This window comes from Furipterus horrens, unplaced genomic scaffold, assembly GCF_987537825.1.
Source record: "Furipterus horrens unplaced genomic scaffold, mFurHor1.1.pri manual_scaffold_4, whole genome shotgun sequence".
Lineage (NCBI taxonomy): Eukaryota > Metazoa > Chordata > Mammalia > Chiroptera > Furipteridae > Furipterus > Furipterus horrens.
Window position 1 is genome coordinate 25,694,641 of NW_028327174.1, and position 19,382 is coordinate 25,714,022.

Here is a 19,382-nt window from a genome sequence, read left to right on the forward strand (position 1 = left end):
TTAGTTACCTATTGTAACTTGTTCGGAAGACTCTATATACTAATAGCATTTCTCAGACATTTCAATAATCAAGAAAAGTTACAATGCACTAATCATTGAATAATAATGCTATCTATTATTTCCAATGTTATTCCAAATAAAGCCAAAAGTGAGTGTCGGTCAAGTTTAGATAAGGATTTATGAATAATATGATTATATTTAAACTAAGTAAATTTTAGAAAATGCTTATATTATTATTTTAAAGTTAACTAGAATAGATCGAAAAGTATTGGGATAGCCAAAATGTCTGTTTAGTTTTTTCTGTAAAATAAAAGACATGTGTTTCATCTTCACAAATAACTTTATTGATTTGGATTATTTTGAGTATGTCCACTATTTCTCATAGCTTCTAGTGGGTAGAGGCAAGGGGTGTTGCTATACATCTCCCAATCCATAAGACAGCCCCACAGCAAAGAATTATTTAGCCAGAATGTCAATAATAACAAGAAATTTTGCAAACCACTTTTAACATGTTTGATCAATCGCAGCACCTTCTCCATATACTGCACTAATCTTTTTCTGTGTTTCAGTTGTGTTTTCTTTCCTTTCTTGAAATAATAAAGCATAATACACTAAAAATGTTGCATATTTTCTTCCATCTTCAATATTAATATAGCTGCATAAAAATTCACCAATTTTGATGAGTTCTTTTAAATGCACATTGATATGACAGCTGTCACAATACAATCTAACAAAATTGTTTTGAATGAAAATTAAAGACAACTAAGCGCTACTAGAGCCATCGTATGGAAAAAAACTAACCCAATGGAATTGGCCATTTATCAGAACTGACTTGTCATTGTCTCCATGTAGGCTAATATTCCACTAGAATTCTCCCAAAGGAACCTCTTTGCTCACTGATGGTAAAAGGGGTAGTGAGGTTGTCATTATAACTTAGAACATGTATTTTCATCAGTTAATCATTTTGCTGGTGGGAATAAATGAAAAGTTATCCAGCTGGACATATAACTTACAGGAACATTACTGAGTACAAAAGATTTATTCAAATATTTAATTGGAAGGAAATACATCTGGAATAAATTTTATTGGAATATATATAAACAGGAAAGTAAATCCATTAGAATTAATATCATAAGTAGTTGACTTTATCTGGAACAAGAAATATTAACAAATCGGAGCCTAGAAGTCCTAACCAATTATTATTTTTTTTTTTGCAAATAGCCTGTCATTCTTCAAGTTTATATGGCAATTGTACTTTATTACTTTAGCTAGAGTTTTGTTTTTAGCTACTATTTTAAGAGTTAGATCACACAAATTACCTAATCTGTTTTCTTTCCCCCTTAAAAAAAAAAAAAAAAAAAAAAAGCAAAAACAAAGTGATGGGGGCACTTGCCTGTCTTAAAATACTTCAAAACTCCTAAGATCAGCAAGTTAGTAGAAACTCAGTACATTTGGGCCACTAGGAACTACATGAATTAAGAGACATCTAGTTTTGTCCTTAGATATCAACATAGATCCCATTGATCAAATAGTCAAGTCTCGAGTAGCGTTTCCTGCGGAGGGATTCCAAGAGCATTCTACCCAAGAGGACGAGGCCTATGGTGAGGAACAGAACACCAAAGAGCAGGGTCCCGATGAGGAGCCACTTTTCAAATGCAAGGCTGTGTTGACTTTCTGGAAAACTGTGCTGGGAGGAGCTGCCTGCACTGGTCTTTCCATTTTCCTGGGAAGTAGTTTGATTTGTAGAAGAATCCACATTTGGCAAAAGACCTGTGGCAGGGTTATGGGCCGCCTCTGCAGTCAAAGTTAGGTTGGAAATATCTCTAAAGGGCACCGTTTCTGGTCTGCCTTTCCCGTCTGTAGGTAGTGGAGCGAGGGTAGTTGTAACTGCTGTTGTAGTCATGGTAGCTGGGGGTGTAACCGCAGCATGTGTCAATGTTGTAGAAATGACTGTGGGAGGCAGAGAAGTGACGGGCGCTGCAGGCGGAATGATGGTGGCCACCTGTGGTTGGGAAGTCACAGACAGCGTCACTGGAGCACTGGTGGGCAAGAGGGACACGGGCTCTGGAGTGGCAGCGAGGGTGTGTAGAGAAGCAACAGCCACTGTAGTGGGGAATGTTGTCACATTTTCAGGCAGTCGATGAGCTATTTTTTGTTCTGCAGAAAACTGTGAACTCGGAGGGTGGACTTTTTCTTTATAAACAGGGAAGGGTGTGCTCCCTGGATCAGTCTTGAAGAGTTTCTCCAAGTGATCCGAGGCTCCAAACTTCTGAGAAAATGTCTCTCTCCATCCAATATTAGTGGGCTTTATCAGATGAGGGGCTATGGGAGTAATTGCTGGGTTTGGCAAATCAGGTTTGCCCAGTGATAGAACATCTGAAAAGGTAAAGAAAATGAAAGGGAGACAAATTTCTAAGGTCGGTTAAAAAAGACAAACGTATCAGCTTGTTCAATAAGTCCTCACACTGTTGATACTTGACATTTCATCGAAACTCGTGTAAAATGCAAAAATACAAATTGCTAAATCAGACCTGATGACAGGGTCTCTCCACCAGAGGCTGAGATTTCTTTGTAGGGATGGGACAGAGGAGAAGAGGGATGCATGGAAGAGAATCAGGCAATAAATAAAAATTTAAAATATATATAAAGTAAAAAAGAATATTTTGTGACACATGAAAATGATACAATATTCAAATTTCTATGTCCATAAAGTTTTATTGCACACAACCATGTTCATTTGTTTACATATTGTCTATCACTGCCTTCGTAATATAAGGACAGAGGCGATTAAGTACGACAGATTGCATATGACTCACAAAATCTAAAATACTGGCCTAAAAAGCATAAGATACTTACTATTTGGCCCTTGACCAAAAAAGTTTGTGGACACTTGCTCAAGGACATAGTCCTTTACTCTAAAATAGAATTTAAATGCCTGGAATTCCTCTTTCCTCCATGATACTGAAGAAAAGTTTTCTGCTGAAGGTGGTACCATATTCATAGACATAGCATCACCATGAGATAAACAGCATCTCTATTTTTAGGTAGGGTCATATATTTTAAAAAAGAGCAGGACTCAACATATTTCACTTTAAAGTTTTTTTAAAAGACTTTAAAGTAACTGCTCTGTGATATGTGTGAACTCAGCACTTAAATAAGGCCACTGACAAGAATGAGCAAAACAGCTGTTTCTTTCTCAAGAATGCAAACTCATAAATAAAGCAAAGAAAGGGCTAGTCCCATTTCCTGATAAGATTCAACTATTGGCAACAATCCTAGAACCATGCAGAGATTCTGCACACCTGCTCTATTGACCTCACCCACCAAAGTTTGCCTTTGGGGTGTGTTGCTTTCTCTCAGTCACGGAGAGCTGAGCCACAGAGAGAGCTGGGAAACAGCCCTGTGCCCTCAACCCCTCTTTTGAGTTTCATTTCTAAGTGACTTCACTAAGTAAAAAACCTAGGGGCTGACTATTACTTGAAAACCAACTGAAGAAATCTAGACTCCTAATGTATGCTACTTCGGAATTCCCTTATTCTAGTCCTTGGTAGAAATGATATCCCACAAACTGAAAAAAAAAAAAAATTACATGATACCAAGCTAAATGGTATTATAGAATAAATAGAATACACTTCCAGTTTTCAAATTTCCAGTCTGTAAATATTAGTTAATGAAGTGAGTTTATCTGGAAACACACCACCAAAACAGGTGTTTAATTTCACTCCAAACAGGAGGCAGATAATTTAGTTTTATGGGTAATCTCAATCCATCAACATGGGTAGATTCATAAATAGAATTACACACACAACCTGTAAACATACTGTAGATAACGAAACGAACAGTACGCTGCTCACTACGTCCAGAGTCGGAGCCTGTTTATATGTAGTTATTAATCGACCAGCTCTGGGCTGATGGCACCCCCTGGTGGCTACCAGAGGAACTGCATGATCCTAATTCTACTTCGTTGTCTTTACACGAACCCTTTAAAGTTTATGCACACTGGCCAAGTCCCCTTTTCTCTCATTTCTACTCGAGAGAATCTTTACCACACACTCTCTCTTTTATATATGCATTATAAAAGCAACAAAATTACCAAATATTATGAAAATGAAAACAAATTCAACTATAATTTCTATCATGTCCCAGTCACTACCACCAGGTCTGTATATCTTTAAGTTAAAACATTTGTTTTTCATGTAATTGAAAAACAACTGAATGTTTTTCACCAGATGTTTAGGTGAATTTGCCTATTTCTACACCTGCAGCTTATGTTTAGTGTCTGCATCATAATCCCTCCAGTGCATCCATCATATTTTACGCCCAACCATGCTCTGGCAATTGGACATTTATGTTGCATGTAGTTTTTTGTTTTTGTTTTTAGACTAATTACATAATAAAAAGCTTCACACCAAGACTTCTTCCATGTTTTGGTACTATTTATTTAGTGTAGATTTTATGGAACTATAATCCCTGGGTTAAAATTATCTATATTTTTAAAATATTGTTTGTTTTTTTAACCCTCACCTGAGAACATGCCCATTGATTTCAGAGAGAGGGGAAGAGAGAGGGAGAGACGGGGAGAGAAACATCCATTGGTTGCCTCTCGCATGCACCCTGACCAGGAACAAAACCTGCACCCTAGCTATGTGCCGTGAGTGGGAATTAAAACCGTGACCCTTCGGTCAACAGAACGATGCGCCAACCCAATGAGCCACGTTGGCCAGGGCTGAAATATTCTGCCTTAATTGTAAAAGAGATGATAGGCACAGGGAATACACATGGATAGTGGAGAAAGGACAGAATGAAGACAAGGTAGTGTGAAGGGATGACAGAGGTGGAATGTGATGGTCCAACTTCCATATGACAGGAGCTCCTGAAGGAGAAGAGCAAACGTTCCAGTCCGTGTCTTGAGCCCTGACTGACCTCTTTGGAAACGCAGACTGGCAAATCCAGCTCCGGCTGGACACCACCTCTGGGTGTCTGACAGGCTCTGCAATGTTCCAGGTGATCGAGGAGGAACAGTGAGAAGCCATATCCACACCATACTGCATGTCCCCTGCATATTCAGCCAAGACTATGTACATACAGGCTGGAGAAGTAAGTGAAGGGGTGACACAGATCAGGGGCAGCCACCCTGGCCACTGAAGCCCCAGAAGGGGAGGAGGAGATAAGACACTGTCCATGAAAGGTAAGGCCTTGAGTGTTTTGAGAAGCCTAACCTGTTCTATGTCATAGTTTTTTTTTTAATTATGTTTTTAAAGAATTGGGTACATATAATTTACCACTTTAGCCATTTTTAAGTGTACAGTTCAGTGGCACTGAGTATATTCACTTTGTTGTGCCACCACCCCCACCCTCCTTCTCCAGACCATTTTCATCTTGCAAAAGTGACACTTTGTATCTTATGTGTCAGTCTTTCTAGTTGGGTCCACATCACTATTTAGGAAGAATTGACAAATAATCTGCTTCAGGGCGAATTTGGTATATCTGGTTTTCCTGGTTCAGGAGTAAAACCCAGGCACTGTCCCACCCAAGGGACAAAGCAGGGTCAGTGCCCCGGAGCCCTGAGCAGGTGACTGCACTTTCCCTCCCAGCCTAAAGCCGCCCCTCAAATCTTCCTCAGCTCAGTAGATGGTGCCACCAACCATCTAGACACTCAAGATAAAAACTAGGACTTGGCTCCAGTGCTTCTCTTTTCCTTGTCCCCCACACCCACGCCAGCAGCAAGTCCTGTCAGCTCTACCTCTGAAACAGCTCCTGTGTTTCTTTCTCTCCATCTCCTCTCCCACCTCCCTGGTCCATTGTGATATGGCCGTTCCCCTGGATCTCACCTCTGCTTCTATCCCGTCCTCCCACTTCCCCTCTTGCTGATGGGTCATTGTGCATTCCCAATACAGTGGTCACAGTGCGCTTTGAGAAATCACCTTTAAAACACCACGTTCCATGCCTGCTTAAAAACTTCCAACGGTGTCCCATCACATACTTACAATAAAGACATCCTACCCTGCCCTGGCTTACAAAGCTTTATGCGATCTCTCTACCTTCCTTACTTCTGGCATATCGCTCTTCATGCACTTGGTTCCCTATGAGTCAGACAGCTGGGATATTCTAAGAGGCTACTTCCTTTGCCTGGAAGGCCTTCCCATGAACTTCTCACATCTGGGTCCTTACTGTTCAGATCTCAGTTTAGGGAGTACTTCTTCACAGATGCTTCCTCTGAGCATCTAATCCAGAGGGTCCACTCAGGGAGTATCTATTATAGTCTCTCAGTTCAAGCATCTGCATAGCACTTGTGATCCATTTTTCTTGATTATTTATTACCTCTGTCTCTCTTAAAACATGAGTTTCAGAAGTGAGGACCTTGTGGGTTTTTTTTTGTTTTTTTATGTTTAGTATTGTATCCTTGTATTCCTAGGGTGTACAAAATGCTTGGCACATAGGAGATACTAAATAATACTAAATAAAGAAAATAATATTAATAATCAAGGATATGACGACAAAAACTTTCAAGGAAATTTGATACTGAAAGCATTTCATCCTGAAAAATTAGCAAGTCAAATTCTCCCCAAGATACATCCAAATAATTATCTTAGTTCATTTTCTGTATTCTGAACAAATTGTAAGTTCCATGTGCATGGAGACTGTATTTCCAATGCCTTGTTCAGAGTATGGCACATGGTAGATGCTCAATTAATACTTTTGAATGAATGTCTCTCCAGGTCTACACAACAAAATCCACTGAGTTTGACTTTAGATAATGTGATTATAAAATAATTCTAATTTCATGATAAACACACTAGAATTTTGTATATTAGCATAGGTCTTAATCCTTTCAAAACAGGAGACCTGTACACTTATTCCAATGCTGCTGACATTGTTCTAAAGAGGTGTTTCAAAATGTTTTCATGAAAAGTCTGTGCACCTTTTATCTTATGAAGGTAAAAACAAAACAAAACAAAAACTATAGTTCAGAGGTCTTTCACTGGAAAGAAGCTGTTTGGTTTAAAAGCTGAATTTTAAATCTTAACATTCTTCTCGTGTGCCTCCACATGGGTGACCCCTTTTGGCAGTTTTACTTACATTCTTTTGTAGAAAATCTTTCACATGAACCCTATCTTTAAACAATTCCAATCACAAAAGAAAGAGAACAATGTTCTTATTACCTCTAATTATCCTGTAAGTCCTAAGTCCCTTTGCTGGTTTCAGTGGACAGGCTTCCTCACTGGGACAGAAAAACAGGTAGCAGTTGGGTTGTCTGGTTGTTTTTCGAGTGTCGAAGATCATCAAGTTACATGCTTTGTCCCCTGCAATGAAAGGTTTCATAAGCATTATTTTGAAACATGATTTTCTAAGGAGCACAGCAAGCAGGAAGAACTTTATTTATTCTGGTGCCCAACACAAACACTTTTGTTCACCTGCTTGCTGACCACTGAATCACTTCCTTTTCCTTAGTCTAGTCACTTGAAGCAATGTTTCAAGACATTGGATTTACAAACCTGAATTAAGGTAATTTTGGCAAAACCAATTTTTAATAGCACATTTAATTCTTTAGAAATAAGCTTTCCGTTTGCTAAAATAGCCACCAAAATATACTGACTTTGCAATCTTGACGCAACTCACAGTCGAATTGGGCCTTAAGAAATAGATCTAACCCTGAAGATTTCACATACCTCCTGCATCCTGAAGGCATCTCACACACCCATGCAGACATGAGCCTGGCTTTCTGAGATGGAGTCCATAAATTGAGCATCCCACATAATATGCCTCCTTCCACAGAGAATCTGAGTAGTGTATGGAGTGCAAAGTCTATTTTTTATTTTTTATCAGTGCCATTCTTCTTTTGGTTGTTTCTTAATATTCCTCCTCTTCCTTATCATGTTTGCTTTTCTATTTTCCTTCCTCACTTTTCACTCTTACCTTTCATTTCTAGCTTCTCTTTCTGTTATGTACAATAGAAATTATTCTAATCATCATGGACTAGAGTTGGCTTTGACCTCAATCTGGTGCAGTCTCACATCTTGACCTGCGACACTTGAGGGATGAGTATACCCTGGGCCAAGTTTAAGTTTAAGAGGCATTTGGCTAGTCGGCCTGCGAGCCAAGTGTCACTGGTTTGATTCCCAGTCAGGGCACATGACTAGGTTGCACGTCAGGTCCCCAGTTGGGGGCGCAAGTGAGAGGCAACTACACAGTGATGTTTCTCTTCCTCTCTTTCTCCTTTCCCCTCTCTCAAAAAATAAACAAACAAACAAACAAATTATTATTTTTTAAGAGGCATATAGGCTAATTATTAAAAATGCATGTTCTTGACAACATGGATCTTGAGAGCATCATGCTAAGTGAAATAAGTCAGACGAACAAGAACAAAAACCAGATGACATCACTCAGGTGGGATATAAAACAAAAAACAACAAACAATCCCCCCAAAACAAATGCATTAGATACAGAAAACAGAATGGTGGTTACCAGCGGAATGGGGATAACAAAGAGGGTAAAGGGAGTCAAATATAGTGACGGAAGGATCTTAGACGCCACGTAGTGACCACCTAATAGAGTACAGATGTCTTGTTATAATGTTGTACACCTGACATTTATATAATGCTGTTAACCAATGTTATCCCAATAAATTTAATTTTTTAAAAAACCTGCATATGCTTTTTTACCACATACATGTACATACACACAAGGGAACTATGTGGTAAGTAACTTTACGGTGGTAATCCTTTTGCAACTTATACATGTATCAAATCTTCACTACATAATGTTATGTGCCAAACATATCTCAATAAACTGGGAGGAAAAAACCACATGGGCTGCCAACTGTTACTAGCACTTCCTCAAATCAGACAGTGATTACAGATCAACTTTGATAGGACTTGGTTTCTATGGAGGGGTTATCATGTCATCTCTCTGCCACCCAGGCAACAAGAAAGGTACTACTCTAGCTTTTCCTCTCTCAGTACTATGATAAGTCTGCAATACCATTTTGGGAGGGGCATTGAGGTAAAGAAGAGGGTCCATAAGATCCCCAAGGTATATGCCACATTTTGTGTCCTTTGTACTTATGGTGTACTTATGGGTATTTTTTTGGAGTCCATGGTTATAAGCAAATTATCAACGAGCCCTTAACATTTAAAAACTTTTGCTCAATAAATGAAGAAAATGTGTGATATCCATTACCTGAGACCCAAGACTGACTCTGTTTACAGTAAAGCAGTAACAGTACTTTTACTTGCAGAACAAAGCAGCAAGCCCTCATTGCTTATGAAATGCCCATCATGAAACTGAAGAGAATTGCATGGTTTCCTACGTTGCCAGAAAATACCCACAGAGCATTCAGTCCTGTTTGCAGGGCAAGTTTCTATTTCACATAAATGTTGATATAATATTTAAAGCAAAACTAGATACTTATTTTTATTTAGAGAGGGGAGAAGGGACGGAAAAAGAGGGAGAGACACATTGATGTTAAAGAGAAACATCGATCGGTTGCCTTTGGTACTTGCCCCAACCAGGGACTGAACCTGCAACCTAGGCACGTGCCCTATTTGGGAATCGAACCAGTGACCTTTCAGTTTGCGGGTCACTGTTCAACCAACTGAGCCACACCAGTCAGGGCCAAAACTAGACATTTAAATAAAATCTCTGTAATTTCCATAAATCACTTGTAAAAAGACTGTATAAAAGCACACTGTTTAATTTGAGAACCATGAAAGGATTTTTCCCTCCCAACATTAAATGTGTGGTATATTTTCTACGCCAGTTCTCCAATTCGCTGACTTTCCAACACCAGCGGGGTGTTCTACAATTCAATTCAGTGCTGATGGTCAGACTCCACAGGATTAAGAGGTTTTTAGCCTGTTAAGATTGCTTTCTCTCTCTCTCTCTCTCTCTCTCTCTCTCTCTCTCTCTCTCTCTCTCTCTCTTTCTTATTTTTAGAGAAAGAGGAAGGAAGGGAGAAAGGGAGAGAAACATCAATGTGTGGTTGCCTCTTGCATGCCCCCAACCAGGGACCTGGCCCACAACCCAGGCCTGTGCCCTGACCAGGAATCAAAGTGGTGACCTCTTGGTTTTCAAGACGGCACTCAATCCACTGAGCCATACAAGCCAGGGCAGATTGCCCTCACTTAAATGCCAGTCTCAATTCTAAGGTTCCCAGATTACTCACACTTCTGCCAACTTGGCTACAAATTCAGGTTCCCACAACCCCAATGCCAGGTACGGTAATTGCTAGAAGTACTCCTAGAACTTGGGCAAATGTTATACTGACTATTAAAATTTATTATAAAGCATACAAATGAATAGCCAGATGAAGAGGTACAAGGCTGAGGTCTGGGAGGGGTCCTGAGCACAGAAGCCTCTGTCTCTGTGGAACTGGGGTGCATCACCTTTCTGGCACAGGGAAATTCCCAGAACTCATTGTTTAGGATGTTGTTGTTTTTTAATGGAGGTTTCAACATAGGCATAATTGATCAAATCATTGGCCATTGGGGACAGAATTCAATTTCCAGCCCTTCTCCTCTACTCAGAGGTGGGGAGTTGGGTGGGGTAGAGCTGAAAATTCTAAGCTTCTAATCAAGGCTTGGCTTTTCTGGTGTGCAGCACCCATCCTGAAGCTACCTAGGGCCCAACCAAGAGTCCTGTCATTGGCATGAACTCAAAAATGGTTGAAAGGGTTCATTATGAACAACAAAAGAGTTCCTATGCTCAGGAAGTCCCAAGGGTTTTAGGAGTCAGGAACCAGGGACAAAAACCAAATATTCCTCCCTTCCTTCCGTCCTTCCTTCCTTCCTTCCTATACCACAACCATCATAGGGAAAAAAGGGAAGTAAAGATCTAAGAGAAAACAGGAGTTTGTTGGCTAATCAGTCAAGTAAGAATCACTAGTCCAGCATTTGCTAGCTCTTCTAGGCTCTGAGCGCAAGGCCTTATCCATCTTATTGTTAATCTCCAGCAAGGCATTAGGTGCTCAATAAATTTAGGGTCTTATTTTTTCATTTCGGGAATTGCGGCAGGTTCATAAACAACTGAAAAATAACCATTGTTTCACTTATATACTTCTCTTTTCAGGTAACAGGTTTGGAGTCTGAACTATGCAAAGGTATCACCTTAGTTTCCTTCAGTGTCACATGAATGGGTCAGGCTAAACGACTTCCCATGCCCCTTATGAGTCCGAGAGGCTTCAATTAGTGGCCAGTGGCTTCCTGACTCAGCTACGTCACTAGTTCCAGGGAAGGGAGACAAAATGGAGATTTTGTGTTTCCACTTAAAAATCAAATGCTAAGCCCTGGCTGGTGTGGCTCAGGGGACTGAGCGCCGACCTGCGGACCAAAGGGCACACGCCTGGGTGGCAGGTCAGGTCCCCATTTGGGACCGCTCCCTCTCTTTCTTCCTCCTTCCTCTCTCTCTAAAAATAAACAAAATCTTTTAAAAAAATCAAATGCTGATTTTCCTATGGGATGAATCAGGACTCTTGTCTCGACTCCCTTTCTCTGTTTAAATGTCCTTTGTAATCTCACATTGTATGTTGCAATACTCCATGACGATGGCAGCCAGGCTTTTAAATCGCATTTTTGTTTCAACATCCTAGATGCCTGTTACAGCCTAACACCCATGCTTCGCAACTTTTTTATACCCCCACACCTGAGTGATACACACACACACTTATCAGTAACTTTGACTCAGCTTAGGAGAGGGGAGGGCACACTTGTGGAGCATTCCCCCGTGTGATTTTGTCACCTACCTTTCTATCCCATTGAGAACCATTAGTATAAACTATCAAGCCATATTAACCAGCTACTTATGTCACAAAACACATGGAATAAAGGGTTGTCAAGGGACTTTTACTTACCTGATATGTTTTTTGTGGAACAGCAAGAATTAATGCAGTCTTCCTGAGTTAATGTATGTATGGGCTCATTGCCTCTGATTCCATTAGTAAGAGATGACTGGATGTCAATGACAACATCTTCTAGACTCTGGGTAGGACAATTATGGCTGGTGGACAGCCTTACTGTCAGGAAACAAATAATTGCAAAAGTGTAGCTCAAGCTCCGTTCTGACACAAAGAACATTTTCAATTTCAGTAGAGTTTTAGTCTTCCAAGGCCAAGTTTGCTTCAAGAAGATTGCACAGATGATGAAATTTGTCTCTAGAACAACAACAAAAAAACCATCGATGAGTTTTGTTTCTACTAGCAAATCCAGAAAAGATACATTCATCCCTTCAAGTCAATGTAAATGATTCACAATTTACAGGGCAGAAATAAATAAGTATTTTTATTCATTTCACTTTTAATAGATTTGAGATAAGCTTGTTAAAATTTGGCAAAGCACTAATAAAGACAAACACGTACACTCTCACTGCTTAAAAACTGACAAGTGTCTGTTAAGAAAGAGGTATAAACAGTGGGCCTACCTCTGAGTCCTAGAATCCTTCTTCTTCTCCCTTCTCCTTACCAGAAGGAGAGAGGACACAAAATCTTTAGTCCCTGATGAAGCAGCGATAGTAGGTTTAGGCATATTTCCTTTCTCAGTAATAACAATTAACATTTTAAAATCACCTATGGGGTGGCAGGCATATTTTAAGAAACTTAAATATGATAAACTTTATAGTTGAGGAAAATAAGGCTGTTTTTCTTGTTGCTTCTTCTCTTTAAGTACCAAATCAGAGGCAAGTAACCCAAAACAATCCAATTCTAGGAATAGCCAGTAAGGAGGGAATATTATGGCCAGTTGAAGGAAAGTTTAGGGGCAGATGTTCTTTTGACATTCCTAAAAACACAAGTCACACTATGCATAATGCCAGCTCCACTGGTAAGTTGGTTCTTTTAGGAAAAATAAAAATAAATGTTAACCTGGCAATACAATACCATAAACTATCCTCACCCACTCACCCCACACTTCCAGAATGCAAATTATTCACTGAATAATAGCCTAGAGCATGCTTCTTTAATTTCTTTTCTTTTTTTTTTTTTTTTTTTTTGCAGGGAGCGGGGGTGTTAATGAACCCTTTGGGAGCCTGGTGAAGTTTAGGATCTTTCCTGAGAGACATGTTTTAAAATGCATGAAATGAAATATAGAGAATTACAAAGAAGCCAGTTGTATTTAAATATAATTATCAAAGTAGTTTGTTAAATAAGCCTACAAAACTCTGATGAAAGACATCAAAGAAGATCTAAATAATTGGAGAGCTATTCGATGCTCATCAATATTGTTAACATGTCAGTTCTTCCCTACTTGATGTATGGATTCAACACAACCCCAATCAAAATCCCAGCAAGTTATTTTGTGGGTCTCAACAAACTGATTCTGTAGTTTACAGGGAAATGCAAAAAGGCTCGGAATAGCCAACACAATACTAAAGAATCAAGTTGGACAGCTGACACTACCCAACTTCAATAGTCAAGACAGTGTGGTACTGGTAAAAGAATAAATAAATAGACCAATGGAACAAAAGAAAGAGCCCAGCAATAGACGCACAAAATATAGTTAGCTGATCTTTGACAAAGGAGCAAAGACAATTCTATGGAGAAAGGATAGTCTTCTCAAAAATGGTGCTGGAAAAACTGGACATCTACATGCAAAACAAAAACAAAAATACCTTTTACCCTTCACAAAAATTAACTCAAAATAGATCATAAATCTAAACGTAAAAATGCAAAACTATCAAAGTCCTAGATTATAACATAGGAGAATATCTTTGTGAACTTAGAATAGGCAATGAGTTTTTAAACTCAACACTGAAAGCACAATCCATGGAAGAAAAAATTGATAAGTTGGATTTCATTAAAATTATAAACTTCTCTGTGCAAGACACTGTTAACAGAACAAAAAGACAAGCCACAGCCTGGGAGAAAATATTTGCAAAACACGTATCTGATAATGAGCTGGTAGCCAAAAATACCAAAAACTCCTAAAACTTAGCAATAAATAAACAACCCAAATAAAAATGGGCAAAAAAAAAACCTGCATAAAAATATTTATAGTAACTTTATTGATAATTGCCCAAAACTGGAAGCAACCTTTATTGATGAATAAACAAACTGTGGTATATCCGTACAAAGGAATATTATTCAGCAATAAAAAGGAATGAACTGTCAAGCCACAAAAAGACAGAGAGAAACCTTAATTGCCTATTGCTGAATAAAAGAAGTCAGTCTAAAAAGGTGTAATTACAACTAAATTACATTTTGGAGAAAGCAAAGCTATTTTGACAATAAAAAAAATCAGTGGAGCACAGGAGATCTTTAGGGCAGTGAAATTATTCTATACGATACTGTAATGATGGATACATTTCATTATATTTGTCAAACCCATAAAACTGTACAACACAAAGAGTGAACTCTAACATAAAAGATACTTCAGTAAGTAAAAAACAACAAAATAGTTTAAAAACCAAGAAAGCAAACAAACCAGTAAATGGTAATAGAACACAAGTCTAATAGCCACCTTGCTACGTGTCCAACTTTTGAAACAATAAGATAATAAATAACATTTACATTTCTCACCTGCCAGTGTCTATACTAAGCACTTTACACATGTCATTTAATCTTTACATGAATCCTAATGAGACAGATCCCATTATTATCCCCATTTTTAGATAAAATATAAACAACTGGACTTCCAGTCAAGTTGGCAGCATAGGCAGACATGGCTCACCTCTTCACACAACCACATCAAAATTGCAACAAAAACATAGAACAACCATCACTCAGAACCATCATAAATCAAGTTAAATGGAAGTCTGACAACTATAAAATTAAAGAAACCACATAGATCCAGACTGGTAGGAGGGGCGCAGATGCAAAATGGGGTGGTCCCTCACCCACATTTGGCGGATAAAATTCAGGAGGGATATCTCAGGAGTAAGGAGTCCTAGTCCCACACCAGGCTGCCCCCAGCCCAGGGTTCCAGTGCCAAGAAGAGAAGCCGCTACAACTTCTGGCTGCAAAAACCAGCACGGACTGAGTTGGCAGAAGAAACTGCTGGAGCCCCAAGCAATTCTTCTTAAAGAACCCACACACGGATTCATCTACCCAGACTCACTCCCTCTGAGCTCCAGCACCAGGGTAGCAGCTTGAAAGGCACCACTGGTATACAGGGAGAAACTGAAGTGTCTGGCATCAAGGCAAGCAGAGGTCAATGTCTCTTTTCTAAACCCTCCCCCAACAGAGCTGGCAAACTGGTGCCATATCTGAGACTCCATCAATCTGGTTAACACTGTTTGACCTGCCTTGGAGATCCCAAGAGACTCTGCCACACCCAATTTACAGGCCCACCCAAGCTGCCTTTCCATATGAATGGCTGATCTTGGCTCCTGCTTCACAATTTCCTTAAAGCCTATCAAACAAGCAACAACAGCTGGCCTCAGTGAGTCCCAGGCCCAGCACGCAGAGTCAGCCTAGATCCACAGCTTGGCTTTGCCTGGTAATCTGCAAACCCAGCATAAGTAGCAGCCATCTCAGATTGCTTTACAGCTCAGACTGCTTTATGGGCATTTTGGCCCTGCGCAAAACACAGGTGGGGGCTGACCTTGGTTGGCCTGGACCACCCAGGAAACCCCAGGGCCAGCACACCCAGTGGACAGCTACAGACCACATTGGAGCACCACCACCCTGTGCCTATACAGCTCATCCTCCACGGAGGGCAGAGGTTGGTGATAAGTGGTCACAGCTAGTCCTTACAGCTGACTGGCCTGGGCAAATCCCTACCATTGATCTACCAAAAGCAACCGAGGTTCAACTACAAGAGGAGGATGTACTTAGCCCATACAAAGGCACAACTCAAGTACCCAGCTTGGGTGATAGGGAAGGCTGTGCCACTAGACCATACAGGACACCTACTATATTAGGCCACACTATCAAGACACGGAGTCAAAGCTACTCTACCTAATACATAGAAACAAACACAGGGAGGCTGTCAAGACAAGGAGACAACTAAACACGGCCCAAATGAAAGAACAGATAAAAACTCCAGAAAAACAGCTAAACAAAATGGAAATAAGCAAGTAATCAGAAGCAGAGTTCAAAACACTGGTTCTAAGGACGCTCAAGGAACTTAGTAAGGACCTCAGCAGCATAAAAAAGATCCAGTCAGAAACAAAGGTACGCTAATTGAAATAAAGAACAAGTTACAGGGAAACAACAGTAGAGTAAATGAAGCTGAGAATCAAATCAATGATATGGAACATAAGGAAGCAAAAAAACAACCAATCAGAATAATAAGAAGAAAAAATAATCCAACAAAATAAGGATAGTATAAGCAGCCTCTGGGACAACTTCAAGACGTCCAACATTCGCATCATAGTGATTCCAGAAGGAGAAGAGAAAGAGCAAGAAATTGGAAATCTATTTGAAAAAAATAATGAAAGACAAATTCCCTAACTTGGTGAAGGAAGTAGACATGCAAGTCCAGGAAGCACAGCAAGTCCCAAACAAGATGGATGGAAAGGGGTCCACTCCAAGACACATCATAATAAAATGCCAAAGGTTAAAGATAAAGAGAGAATCTTAAAAGCAGCAAGAGAAAAGAAGTTAGTTACCCACAAGGGAGTTCCCATAAGACTTTCAGCTGACTTCTCAAAAGAAACTTTGCAGGCTAGAAGGGACTGGCAAGAAATATTCAAAATCATGGAAAGCAGGGACCTACAGTCAAGATTGCTCTACTCAGCAAAGCTATCATTTAGAACTGAAGCAGATAAAGAGCTTCCCAGACAAGAAAAAGCTGAAGGAGTTCATCATCACCAAACCATTATTATATGAAATGTTAAAGGGACTTATTTAAGAAAAAAGATCAAAACTATGAACAATAAAATGGCAAAAAATACATATCAACAATTGAATCTAAAAAACAAACTAAGCAAACAAGAAGAACTGAGACAGAATCATGGATACAGAGAGTGTTTTTGACGGTTGCCAGATGGAAGGGCAGTGTGGGGGAATGGGTGAAGAGGTGAGGGGATTAAGAAGTCCAAATAGGCAGTTACAGAATAGCCATGGGGATGTAAAGTACAGTATAGGAAATGGAGTAGCCAAAGAATTCACACGCATGACCCATGGCCATGAACAATGGTGTGGGGATTGCCTGAGGGAGTGGGGGAAGCTGGGTGGAGGGGGACAAAGGTGGTGGGAAATTGAGACAACTATAATAGCATAATCAATAAAATATAGTTTTTAAAAACTGTGAATTATATGTGCTTCTTAATCTATTAAATAACAAATGGTGGCATGTCCAATAACTGCCATAATTTTGAAATAGTGCTGAATGTAAATGGATATTTTGAGATATGTGCAGTAAGTACTTAGACTTAAAAATCCATGTAATTTCTAATGGTGGCAAAATAGCTACCTTTAATACTATGATGGCTTTTGCCCAAATGCCTCTTACAGGAAATGATACATTTCAGTTAAGATTAGTAAAATAAAAAAATTTTCCACTGACGTTCTCAGATTTTCTGAAAACTATCCGTGGACTCCCCAGGTTAAGAATCCTAGCAGAACTTAACTTTTTATGCTGCCACATTTTACAAGTCTTTTTTTCTAGCCCTAAAGAAAACAAACTAGGAACAAAAGAGGAAAACCAGGCCAATACTTTACATGTATTCTGACAGGTTCTCTCCTGAAGCCCTTGCAACGAAACCTGGACTATGCCAAGGGTATGGGGTAGGAGCTGGGTTCTCAGTATGCAACATCTTTATAGCGCCTAGACAGTGAGAAGTCTTGAAGAGTTTATCTCATTAAAAGTACTCAACAATTATTAGGTAAATTAATCTCTTAAACCATTATCATTCAGGCCTTAAAAGGTCTAAAGTCAAGTTGAATTTTGTTGAAATGTGGAGGGGAAAGGATACAGGTGGGAGGAAGAGGCAGAGCCTGAGCGTTAATGCCTGCTTACTATAGTCAAACATACGTGTACATAACTATGTCAAATATTGGAAATCATTTTACTCACAGCATAATCTAATCTAGCAAGACACACACACACCCTACAGAGTATGAGACAATTATTAGGTTCGAAAATGAATACAGGTCACAAATCATACAAGAAAAAAAAATGGGAATTTTCCCCTTTCTTTGAGGAAATACATGACGTTCACGAAACTATTCTTCTACGGGTCCTGAGGACGACGCGGAGCCAGTGCAATTTATGACAGGTGCCTCTGGCCTGCCTGGAAAGCCCCTCTGGGATACCGCAGCGCCACAGAGATACGGGTCAGCCCTCCTTTGCCCCAGCCTGGTCCTTTGCTTGCTCCTGGACGTGTAGAGGGGCCTCACCCCAAACAAGGAGGGGTGGCGACGCTACCTGGGGTTAGTCGGGAGGGGTGGGCCGGGATGCCTTTACCTGGCGCCGAGGGGACCCCGGGGCCACTTAGGCCCAACCTGTGCGAGGACGGCTCCGACTAGCTCGCGAGGCAGCAGCGGCGACTCTGCGCAAGTCTCACGGTGAGAATCGCAGGGGATGCTCTGCAGCTCTCTCCTGGCCCAGCTGGCTTGTGGTTCGCAAGTTCCTGCTTCCGTTGCAGCTGCAGAAAGTTTGCCGGGGGGAAGGGCACATTCCTGCCCTGCAACCCGGAGCTGCTTCCCGCAACTGCGAGCGCGGTCCTTTGGGTACAGGCAAGAGACGCGAACTTCCCCCAGCGGTGTCTCCAGCTCCCGATGGCCACGCTGAGCCGCGGAGAGAAGCCTCGCCTTACTCACCCACGCGCGCACCCAGGGCCAAGGACGCGGTGAGGGGACGTGGGCGCGACCCTCGTCGTTGCCAGAGGGTCTGCAGCTGCGCATATCTCGCTTCCCAGGGCCAGAGAACCCGCATGTACACAGGAGCAAAATTTACCAAAATGTATATACAGTGAAAAGTCTGGTTCTCACCCGGTGTCCTAGTCTGGTTCCCGTCCCGACAGCCAATCACTGAGCGCAGTTCTTCCACATTCGGGAGTTTACAGTGCATTCTCTCTGGGGCATAGTTATGAGAACGTATTTCGATAAATAGAGGCTTTGGAGGGTCCTCAATTAGAGCTGGCATTTCTTTTTCCTATAGGAAAAAAGAGTTTAATATAAAGATTCAAGATTCACATTACAGTCAATGATAAAATTAAATATCCTTCTTTTGATGAGTTCAACTTATGCATTTTTTTCTATTTAACTTTTCCTAAGAATTGGCAATTTTTGAGTTAAATACTATGTGCAAGTCAAGCCTCACCGAAGACATTTGAGACACTGCAGGATTTACTGTTTATAGGTATGAATAATGATTTAAAAAACAATGGTGTCTGTTATAGTTCTTAAAATTGTATCCCTAGCATTCAGCATAGTGACTGGTACTTAAGAGGTACTGGGTAAATATTTAACTAAAACGTATTTGTCGATTGAATGAATGGAAAAGAAC

At 40.3% G+C, this 19,382-nt stretch overlaps 1 protein-coding gene across 2 annotated transcripts; it reads right to left on the bottom strand.

Moving 5' to 3' along the window:
• Positions 1–321: 321 nt before the first annotated feature.
• On the bottom strand, positions 322–18,852 carry MANSC1 (MANSC domain containing 1). Of its 2 annotated transcripts, XM_090275451.1 has the most exons (4): positions 18,339–18,852; positions 11,849–12,148; positions 7,164–7,304; positions 322–2,376 (listed from the first exon to the last, which is right to left on the bottom strand). In XM_090275451.1, the coding sequence occupies exons 2-4, from the start codon at positions 12,069–12,071 to the stop codon at positions 1,499–1,501; spliced, it is 1,242 nt and encodes a 413-aa protein (XP_090131577.1). In that variant the 5' UTR covers positions 12,072–12,148; positions 18,339–18,852; the 3' UTR covers positions 322–1,498. The 2 variants fall into 2 exon arrangements, with proteins under 2 accessions (XP_090131577.1, XP_090131578.1); XM_090275452.1 differs by lacking the exon at positions 7,164–7,304.
• Positions 18,853–19,382: the final 530 nt, after the last annotated feature.